Raw genomic sequence first — 11,205 nt, 5'->3', positions numbered from 1 at the left:
GGCTTATGATCACTTGAAAAAGCTCTAGCTTCAGAGACAGATGTCTTTGAGTCTTCATTCATGACTTTTCTCCGAGTCTTTTCACGCTGAATGGTAGAGCAGATGCTGGTCAAGGTTGGTAGTTCAAGAGTCATGAGTATGTGGCTGCGAAGATCTTCATACTCAAGTCCTAAACTGGCTAGGATCTGGAACACTTTATCTTCTTCAGCCCTTTTTTGTAGAATAGCTGCATCTGTGGTGTGAGGCCTATAGATATTTACCTCATTCCACATGTTTTTCATGATGCCAAGATGATGAACAAAGGAGGTTGCTCCTTGCTTGAGACTGGTGATGTCTCTCTGAAGTTGAAAAACTCTGGCACAATTATTTTGGTTGCCATACATTTCTTTCACAGATTTCCATATATGCTGAGAAGACTCAGAATAGTTAAAGATCACAGCAACAGATGGCTCCATAGAATTTAAGAGCCATGACATGACTAGCTGATCTTTGCTGAGCCATGCTTCATAATCAGTGGATAGAGGTGGTGGGATTTGAATGTCACCATTAATGTAGCCGAGCTTGGATCTTCCACCAAGAGCAAGAGTGATCGCTCTTGACCAAGATATATAGTTGAACTCATTGAGTAAAACTGAACACAGACGTTGATTCGGGTTTGAATCACTTTCATAACTTTTTGGTGTAGAGGAAGAAGAAATGGAGCTATCTTCTCCAGACATTTTCAGACACAATACAGAAGAAAGAATCAGACAGGAAATTGGCCCTGCTCTGATACCATGTGGAAATGATTAAAGGAGAGTTTCTAATTGTATTTTCAATGTACAAAGGTTACACATATATATAGGGAGAGGATGCATGCAGCTGCACATGTTCTCCTATCCCCACACTTTTCCTAAAGCTAGTTACATCAATAGCAACATTAATAACATATTAATAGCTACATCAATAGCAGCATTAATAGCATATTAATGGCAGCATTAATAGCATATTAATGGCAGCATTAATAGCATATTAATAGCAGCATTAATAGCATATTAATAATAAATGACGTGGTTCTATGGCTTGTTGACTTTCAGATACGTGGACTGGCTTTATTTAACTCCCTCATCCCACTGGGATTTAGCTGAAGGGGAATGTGAAACAAGAAGGATGAGCTCCATATTTAGATTCAGTTGATGATCTCGAAACGACAAGTTTCTTGCAAGTTGCAACAAAAGCTTGCTAGCTTGCTCGTCCGAAATCCAAGAGATTGAGTAAGTTGGAACTAAATTTTAGTGATCCATATTAATTGTTTGAAAACATCATACAATAGATGATTTGTTATTGCTTACTCTCCTTTGAAGTTCAATCAGGTACAATATTCTAGCACAAGGGAACTATTTCGGGCAAGTGATGGGTAATGACGGTGACACAACCTTTGAGCTTACGGTGAAGAAAGGAGAACCAACTTTGGTACCTCCTGCGGTGGAAACGGAGAAGGGTTTCTACTTCCTCTCAAATCTAGATGAGAACACCCCGGCCATAGTTCGTACCATCTACTGCTTTAAATCATATTCAAAAGGCATTGAAGAAGCTGACGAAGTCATTAAGAAAGCATTGTCAAAAGTTCTTGTTCATTATTATCCTGTGGCAGGAAGGTTCACTAAAAACTCAGAGGGGAAGGTGATGGTGGATGTAGAATATTCTGTAAATATTTACTTTCCTTGTAGGTACAGATTACGATTTCTGTATAGTTATAGGAGATATTTTCCTATTAGGATTACTCTTGTATTCTCTCTTTATAAACCTCCTTTTTGGAGAATATAGTACTGAAGTATTACAAACAAATCAAACCCTTGTATTCAACTTGGTATCAGAGCAGGCACCATTCCTGCATCGTATTCCTCTTAAACCCGAAACCTGAATCTCAAAGAACAGCCACCAAATCAAATTTATTTTTCCACCCCATCACAAGACTATTTCAAAATTGCCACAGCCAACTTTGTCAACCATACATAGCAACGTCATATCAAGCATAATTGCATAATTGCATAATTGCATCACGTGGGGACAGGTCATACTACCACATACTTGCATAATTGTTTTGGCTGCCTGACAAGCCGCAAAGCCCTGCCTCACTGTTTTTTGTCTTGATTCCGTACAAGCCCCTACTTCTGCTAAATGGAGGACGACGCTGCTACTCTTGCACTCCACAATATGCCTCCAATTATCATACCACAGCTCAAGATAACTCAGCGTTTCCAACTGGCGTTGCCTTGAATGAATCCAACTACACCATATGGGCACCTCTTATGAAGATGAGGATTGGAGCACGAGGAAAGGTTGGCTACCTCACTGGAGCTAGAGCAGCACCAAATGTAGACTCTGCTGAGTTTGAAATTTGGACCACAGAGAATGAAAAAGTGAAGAGTTGGCTAATTGATTCTATGGAGCCATCACGCATGAATCGGTATATCCGACTCCCAACAGCCAAAGATGTGTGGGAAGCTGTTGAGAAGACCTTTTATGATGATTCTGATGAAACCAGGATTTTTGAATTAAACAAGAAGTGCTTTGGAGCAAAACAGAATGGCCGAACTCTTCCTACCTACTACAATGAATTGGTGGGAATGTTTCAGGAAATTGACCAGCGAATGGCTTCTCAGAATAATACAGTGGCTGCAATTGTTCAAGAAACCACTGCCATGGCACGAATGCGAGTTCACATGTTTCTTAGTGGACTCGATTTAGAGTATGACACTACTAGAATTATGTCATTAGACATCACCACTATTAAATCAGTCGGAATTGCACGCGATGTAAAAAATACATGCTAACATCGGTTTATGAAATATCGATTTTTATTGTGATTATAAACATCGGTCATTAAATTAACCGATGTGTAAAGTCTCGTTCAAAAATTTTGAAAAATTTGCGGAGGGACTAAGTTAAAAATTTTAGAAACGCGGGGGGACTAAATTTTCATTCCCTCCATTCCTCCAACACTATTTTTTTTCACTCTGAAACTTTCGAACCGTAATGACTAACTCTCACTCCTTCCAAACCCTACTCGGGTGGTACCCCCCCCCCTCCCCGGACTCTCACTCTCTCTCTATGATGAACAAGCTCCGGAATTTGGTCTTTTCCCTTAAACTCTGTTCGATCTCCACCGCAATCCTTTTTCTCTTTCTCTCCGTTCTCGATCTAACTCAACAAATTGAGCACTTGGTGGCCACTGTGTTGATCTAGATCCAGGGCTTATGGGCTTATTCTTTTTGGGTATTTCAATTTGGCTCTTTCCAGTCGTTCCTCTTCCTCTCTCGTGCGAGGTCATTCAACTCAGATGCTTTCAATTCAATGGCGAGGTCATTCGTGCGAGTTTCGTTCTGTCCGAGCGCAATTTCGATTCAACTCGGATGCTTTCTCTTCTCTGCTGACGGAGAGTTCGCGTCTTGGGTCAGTTCTCAACCTCTTTTTGCTTGGTTTCTGTGTAGATTGGAGCAGGCCTCTGGCCTCGCAGGTGTGCGTCTAGTGTGACCGGACAGGTTGCTGTCGGAGGTGATTGGGATGGAGATCGGAGACTGGGGCGTTGGGATTTCGATCTGTTTGGTTTTTATTTGATGACGGTGGCTGCACGGAGACTGGGTGAGCGGAAGATGGTGGTGACTGGGTGTGTGGCGACGGTCGGGGATTCGGATCCGGCAGTAGGGTTGTTGACCCTCTGGGTTTGGGGATGGAGACGGTGGGAATATAGGCTCGGGTGTTGATCTTCTTCATGGAATTGGGCATGCGAGCTTTGTGTTTGTGGTGGTGGGTGATGTGTGGTCAACGACGATTGGGGTTCGGTATCGGCGCCAAACAGATTATGGAGGAGCCTACAATCCTGCAGCAGTGTCCAAACACGGTGTACTACATATTATCACATTATATTGGTTTATTTCTTATTTTCTTTCCATTCTACTAGTCGGTCACAGTGTATTATTAACATTCGAGGTGTTGCCGACAAGTTTGATGGAGAGGATAACAATAAAGCAAATGAAGTCGTCCTGAGTATTGTTGACCTTACTGGTTCTATATTACTTATATGTAGTCTTCATTGGCTCTAACTTTTCTTCTCTTTCATCCTTGGTGACACCACACACACATTCAGATTAGATATGGATGACATGTGTACCTAACTCATTGTGTGCTTTTAGTTGTAGCCATATATGCTTAAATGATTAATATACCAATTGATACTGAAAATCTGAAATAGGGCTAGACATGGTCTTTCGAGTCCCTATAATATCTGTTACAATTGCTTAGGACTATTGTTACTGATGCAATGATCTTTGGACAGTTGACCAAGTACTTGAGAGACTATTTGGAAGGCAAGAAGGAGATGTCACTGGTAATTTTTTTTTTCCCTTCCAAATTGTTTAACTCGTTAAATTTTTTCAGAAACCTCTGATGAGTACTATTGAAAATCAGTTTGCATTTTATTGTGTATCAAGTTTCTTTGAAATTATTCATGTGATTGATTCGTTACTATTACAGATTTTAACAGTAAAATCAGGAGAAGAAGATTATCGTGATACATCGCACCTGCTAAGACAGGCCTCACCTTATATGGAAATCAAGTACAACTTTACAACACCTTAATGTTGTCCTTCAATTTATTTTTCACATGAGTTGTTAAGAGTTTTTATACTATATGTGCAGGTTTAATAATGCTGAAGACCCTTCAAATATTCCGAACAAAAGGCAAATCCAGTCTTTGTCTAGAACTGAGCAGCGCAAAAGAATGAAATTAACCGGTTCTGAGTCTTGCGTGGTATGTCTTGTTTTTGAGTTGTTCACTTATTTATATCATGTAATTACATCTCTGTGTCATAATTTAACTGGCAGCTTTAGACTTTTTTTGTTCCATTATGCTTCTTTAAATGATTGACGTAAGGTTATTTCACTCCCTTTTTTTTTCCCTGCAAGTAAACTCTGGATCCTTATTAAATTATTTTGACTGCATTAATGTAACTCTGAAGGATACATATGGCTCCTGATGATGACCTAAAATGATTTCTTCAGGGTTGATATTTCCTTATTGACTTGGTTATTTAACTCCTTGGTATGTGTATATACGTGCACGCATTTCCCAAGCTTCTGTTGAAATCTTTACATGAATTCCAGGGCATGAATATATTCTTTTAAGTTAAAGAAAATTTTATTTTCATATATTGGTTTACCTTATTGTTTTCTTCTTTTTACTGCATAGCCTTATTTCCTAATTATCTTTTGGCAATGTCTAATACTTGCTTGTTTTGTTATAGCGGCACAAAGAATCTACAAGGTGGAATTAAGTAGTGGTTCAAAACCGTGTAATGTTGACACTGCAGATGGAGAGAGAAACCATCAGATTATGCAGAGTTTTGCTAAAGCTATATGGAATGTTTTGAAGGATTACAACAAAAAACTATAGGTAATCAAGAGTCTCATACATTCAATTCATGTAGTTAGTTAGGTAAACTGATTCCTATCATCCAGTTCCTAATTTTGATGCCCATTTGTTGATCAAGCTGAGGCAGTATTCATTCTTTACTTTGGTTCCTTTCCTAACTAGCTCAACTTCCATCAATTATATGTTCAAAAGAAAACCTACTCATCTATCTGGTCATAAGTAGGTGGCGGATGATGAAATCAATGTAGTCGGAATCACATTAATGTAAAGCATCCATTTTCTTGAATCAATGTAGGTCCTGTCATGGAGGATTTGAAATGCGTTGCTGTACTACCATTGTACCATATATATGTTAATGTTATTCATTTTGAACCTCCCTACCTTGGATTTGCTTTATTCTGAATCTTTCAACCTGCTTCACTTCTCCAATTGTTTCTCTAGCTTGTCTTGAACAAATCTCAAAAACCTTTGTTCTTATCTTTTTAAGAGAAAATTTGCATTGCTTCTGTGTTATCATGTAAAGTTGGAATAGATATCTAGAAGGGAAATTTGTAATGTTTTTGTCTGTTTCTCCTTTGGTTATTGTCACAGTGGTCCAGGCAGAGCTGGTATATGCACCACACCATTGCATTCCCACTTGGTTAATGAGGGTTTTGCTAAACTGTAGCATCTTCCATATAACAGGAAAGTGACTAAACTGTATTCCAGGTTGCAGATGAACTTGTAGCAGAGTTTTCTGACCCTATCAATGGTGTCACATCCCCTGATCAAATTGACGAGGTGCGCATTGAAGTGGCTGATTATATACAGAGTTTGATGTAGAAATGTGACTGCCAAGATGTTTTTTGAGTAAGGCTAGCTAGTTTTGGCTTTGAAGCAAAGCTTGGTGTGGAGCTTTTGTACATTGTTGCTCATATGTTTCCAAGCTAGCTTTTGTAAGTTTAGGGGTTTATTTTGTGAATTATGTTGAATCATGAAATTTGGAAAGAAAATTAATGGGAAAGCCCCTTATTTTGGATGATGAGAAATGCAATTTTTTTCCCAGCAATAGCTAAATGCAAACTTTTCACATCATGCTTGTCAAAATAAAGTGAAGTATATTAAAGTATAATAAAACAGTAATGCCAAGGAAAACGAAGTCAGTTGAGAGATTAGAAATCAATATAAAAAATGAAATCGATGTGCTATGATTATCAATATATCGAATTGTAACTCAAAACCGATGTAATCAAAACTACTGCACATCGATTTCTAATCACCAAACCGTAATCTATTATGAACATACAAATCACCTACCATGGAGCAAACTGATGTGTGGTCAAAAGGTGAACATCATTTCTGAATAAAAAAACGATGTAGAATAAAGATACAGACATCGTTCCTAAGAAAATAATGTGGCAACCTACATGTAAAAATGGCCACGAACAAACAATACTCATGGGAACTGATGTCTACAAGTGTACTGGACATCGCTTCTGGAATAGAAATCGATGCAAATGTTCACGTAGGTATTGTTCGACATATACTTTATTAAGCATAAAATGTGAAAATATGAAGAATTAGACATACCTAACATACAAAAATATGATGATTATAACGATTATACATCGGTTTGTTTTTTAGAATCGATGTTGGTTGTTGTCTGGGACATCGGTTGAAAACGCGCTTATACTGATGTCTATACTTTTCTCTACACCCACTAAGACATCGGTCGAAAATTAGTTTAACATCGGTCCAGAACCGATGTCTATGAACAAAATTCTAGTAGTGTGATCAAGTCCGTGGTGAGATTTTGCGCAAAGATCCAAAATTCAACTTGGAGCAAAGCTATGCATATGTTCGAAAAGTGCATTCTGAGAGGCAGGCAATGGGACACGTCTCTGAATCCTCTGCCATGGTTGTCCAACGCAAACAAGGGTCCTCCTCAGGTTTCTCAACTCCCTTACAACGTCGCCCTCCAGGTAAAACAAATCCATATGCGAATACAAAGTGTCCAATGTGTGGAGAGTTGGGTCATAGCAAGCAACGGTGTTATGAAGTGATTGGCTACCCTGATTGGTGGGATTTCACCAAGAAACCACGAAAGAACTTTGGAAAAGCCGCCATAGCTACTACAGAAGAAGAGCAACCAACTAATGCCTCTGCTAATGTAGCACAGTCAGGTATGAAGGGTAAGATATCTATGAATAGTTCTTGGATAATTGATACAGGTGCATCTGACCATATGACTAACGATCCTAGCCTCTTAAAAATGTTGAAACCCTCCTCTCAAAATATTGTTTCTACGGCTGATGGTACTCCAACTCCGGTTACTGGAGAAGGCTCTGTTGTCCTTTCTGACACATTAACCCTTGATTCTGTGTTAGTTGTTCCTTCATTGGCATATAATCTCCTCTCTGTTGGCCAAATTATTCTAGCACTAGCATGTATTGTGACCTTTTATCCCTCTTTCTGTGTGTTTCAAGACATTCTGACTCGGCGGATTCTTGGTTATGGTGTTAGAAGGGGAAAACTCTACTACTTGGATCTGACAGAAAGTGGAGAGCAACAGTTGTTGGGACAAGTAAATCAGGTCAACGGAGTAGAGAATGTTAAGGCAACAGTGTGGCTATGGCATCGTCGTTTGGGTCATCTATCTTTTAGCTATCTTAAGAAACTACAACCTCATTTGTTTTCAGTTGTTAGTGATTCAGATTTTCGTTGTGATGTATGTAAACTGGCCAAGAGTCATCGAATTTCATATTCACCTAGTTTTAATAAAAGTCCCGTTCCGTTTATGAAAATTCATTCTGATGTTTGGGGTCCTGCCAAGATCCCTTCTCTTTCTGGAGCTCGATATTATGTGACTTTTATTGATGATTGTACTCGTATGACTTGGGTGTCTCTATTGAAGAACAAGAGTGATATGTGTTCCATGTTCAAGGATTTTCACAAGATGGTGTCTACACAGTACAAACAGACTATTTGAATTTTTCAATCGGATAATGGCGAAGAATATGTTAATGGTCCTATGCAGGAGTTTATGCAATCTCATGGAATTTGACATCAAACCTCGAATTCATATACCCCTCAACAGAATGGATTGGCAGAAAGGAAGAATCGACAGTTACTTGAAGTTGTCCGTGCGTCTTTGTTTGGCATGCATGTACCTCGTGAATATTGGGGAGAAGCTGTGAAGTCCGCTGCCTACCTTATTAATCGTACTCCTTCTCTAGTGATTGAATTTCAAAATCCTCAGCAGCAGCTTCAGAAACTTCTTTCACTTCCGTCGCTCCCAAACCTTGAGCCTCGCGTGTTTGGATGCGTAGCCTTTGTGCATATTCCCAAGCCTCACCGCAGCAAGCTTGATCCCCGTGCCCGTAAGTGTATCTTTGTTGGTTATGCTGAATTCCAAAAGGGTTATCGATGTTATGATCCTCTTACTGGCACTATACATGTCTCTCTTGATGTTGCGTTTCGTGAATCCGAACCTTATTATTCAGGGGGAGTTTTGGAGTCTTCCCTTCAGGGGGAGAGAGATCGTGAAGGGAATCCTCGGGATTTATTTGCATTTGAAAGCTTTGAAGAATTTGAAGATTTAGAAGCTTTGGAATTAAGATTTGGCATTGGGAATTCTCAACTGCCGGTTGAAGACGACACAAACAATGGGGCCGTAGGAAAAGACAATGGGGACGTAGGAAAAGAAAAGCAATCTGGCGAAGGTGACTTAATTGGACCGGTCGGTGGAGAAGTAATTGGACCAGTGAGGTCCACAACCTACGAAGACCGAGATGGTGGTGGACCGGTGGGGTCCGCAGCATGCCAAGACAGCCCAGTCGGTGGTGTCGGCCCATGTGGTGAGGACAAAAGCTGTAGCAGAACAGTGGGGTCCCTATTCTGCAAGGATAGACACGGTAGCAGCAAGCCGGTCTCCAGCCGACAACATTACCAGTTGACTAGTGTTGATGTGACTAGCCAATGTCATGATTTATCAAAAAGAACTGATGCAGCACACCAAGACTTTAATGCGCATTCCCAAAGTGACCTCAACCTGTCAAACCGAGAAGGTGCTACGCGCCAGGAAATTGACGCTTCTCTTGAAGTTGACAATGATGCCTCAATGCGTCCTGGAATATATGGAACATCACAAACTGACAAGTTACCCGTTGAACTCCATGATACACCTAATGAAGAAATTATTACTCAGAGTTCTCATCTATCAGAGTTTTTCCCCCTCTCTACATCATCAACTAAAGAATCCGCTGCGAATGCTCCTCCTCAGGTACCTTTAATTTCGAACGAATCATATGGGGTAGGTAATATTGAGTCTAGGAAATCACAGAGGATTACCAAGGGTATTCCTAAAAAACAATATGAACCAGACATCAAAACCAAAGCTAAGTATCCTATAGCTAATTACATGTCTAACCATAGGTTGTCTGGGTCACATGCACTTGTTGTTGATCAATTATCCACTGTATCTATTCCTAGTAGTGTACAGGAGGCTTTGGCGGATCCTAAATGGACTCAAGCGATGAATGAAGAACTAGAGGCCTTGCAGAAAAACTTGACTTGGGATATTGTGACTATGCCCGCTGGAAAGAAGACTGTTGGATGTCGATGGGTATTTACAGTGACACTAAAAGCTGATGGGAGCATTGACAGGTACAAAGCCAGATTAGTTGCTAAAGGATACACTCAGCGCTATGGAATTGACTATGAATAGACATTTGCCCCTGTAGCAAAGATCAATAATGTTCGAATCTTGATTTCACTTGCAGCAACTAAAGATTGGCCTCTACACCAATTTGATGTGAAGAATGCTTTTCTCAATGGAATCTTGGAGGAAGAAGTGTATATGGACATGCCGCCAGGAGTCAAAAATATGCCTTACGATACCGACAAGGTTTGTAAGTTGAAGAAGTCTCTGTATGGTTTGAAACAGTCTCCTAAAGCTTGGTTTGGAAGATTCTCCAAGTCTATGAGGATGTTCGGATATAGACAAAGCAACTCGGATCATACCTTGTTCATCAAGCGTAGTCAGGGTAAGATTACCGCTCTGATAGTATATGTTGATGATATGATTGTCACAGGGGATGATCTAAAAGAGATGGAAGCCCTACAGAAGTATCTTTCTAAGGAATTTGAGATGAAGGACATTGGGCAATTGAAGTACTTTCTTGGAATTGAAGTCGCAAGGTCTAAGAAGGGGATTTCTTTGTCCCAACGTAAGTATGTACTTGACTTGTTAGCTGAGACGGGGATGCTTGACTGCAACCCCATTGAGACACCGATTGAGATGAACCACAACCTTGCCATCTATCCGGATCAGGTTCCAACTGATAAAGGAAGGTACCAACGTCTAGTAGGAAGGCTTATCTATCTTTCTCATACTAGGCCTGATATTGCATATGCTGTAAGTGTGATTATTCAGTTTATGCATTGTCCCAGTGAAGAGCATATGGATGCAGTGTATCGTATTTTGAGATATCTTAAGATGGCACCTAGAAGAGGTTTGTTGTTTGAAAAGAAGAATGAGTTGGAAGTTGTGGGGTACACAGATGCAGATTGGGCTGGTGATAAGACAGACAGACGATCCACATCTGGGTATTTTACATTTGTTGGAGAAAACCTTGTGACTTGGCGCAGCAAGAAACAGAAGGTTGTCGCTAGATCAAGTGCTGAAACTGAGTTTCGAGGTATGGCACATGGAGTTTGTGAGATGTTGTGGATTCGTAATGTGTTGAAAGATTTGGGTTTTAAACTCCAGAAACCTATGGACTTGCATTGTGATAGCACGTCTGCTATTGAAA

General features: G+C 40.0%; 1 protein-coding gene across 4 annotated transcripts; it reads left to right on the top strand.

The window, feature by feature from the left end:
- Positions 1 to 3,073: 3,073 nt before the first annotated feature.
- On the top strand, positions 3,074 to 6,477 carry LOC133740158 (kinesin-like protein KIN-6). Of its 4 annotated transcripts, none has more exons than XR_009861046.1 (5): positions 3,074 to 4,369; positions 4,516 to 4,598; positions 4,681 to 4,792; positions 5,286 to 5,434; positions 6,122 to 6,477. XR_009861046.1 is itself a non-coding variant. In XM_062168079.1 (3 exons), the coding sequence occupies exons 1-3, from the start codon at positions 4,304 to 4,306 to the stop codon at positions 4,907 to 4,909; spliced, it is 378 nt and encodes a 125-aa protein (XP_062024063.1). In that variant the 5' UTR covers positions 3,074 to 4,303; the 3' UTR covers positions 4,910 to 6,477. The 4 variants fall into 4 exon arrangements, 1 of the variants encoding a protein (XP_062024063.1); XR_009861048.1 differs by having other exon boundaries at positions 6,005 to 6,477; XR_009861047.1 differs by having other exon boundaries at positions 5,286 to 6,477.
- Positions 6,478 to 11,205: the final 4,728 nt, after the last annotated feature.

Source organism: Rosa rugosa, chromosome 3 (genome assembly GCF_958449725.1).
Source record: "Rosa rugosa chromosome 3, drRosRugo1.1, whole genome shotgun sequence".
In the NCBI taxonomy this organism is placed as follows: domain Eukaryota; kingdom Viridiplantae; phylum Streptophyta; class Magnoliopsida; order Rosales; family Rosaceae; genus Rosa; species Rosa rugosa.
The sequence above is the reverse complement of the archived record's forward strand: the minus strand, read 5'-3'. Positions and strand labels throughout refer to the sequence as shown.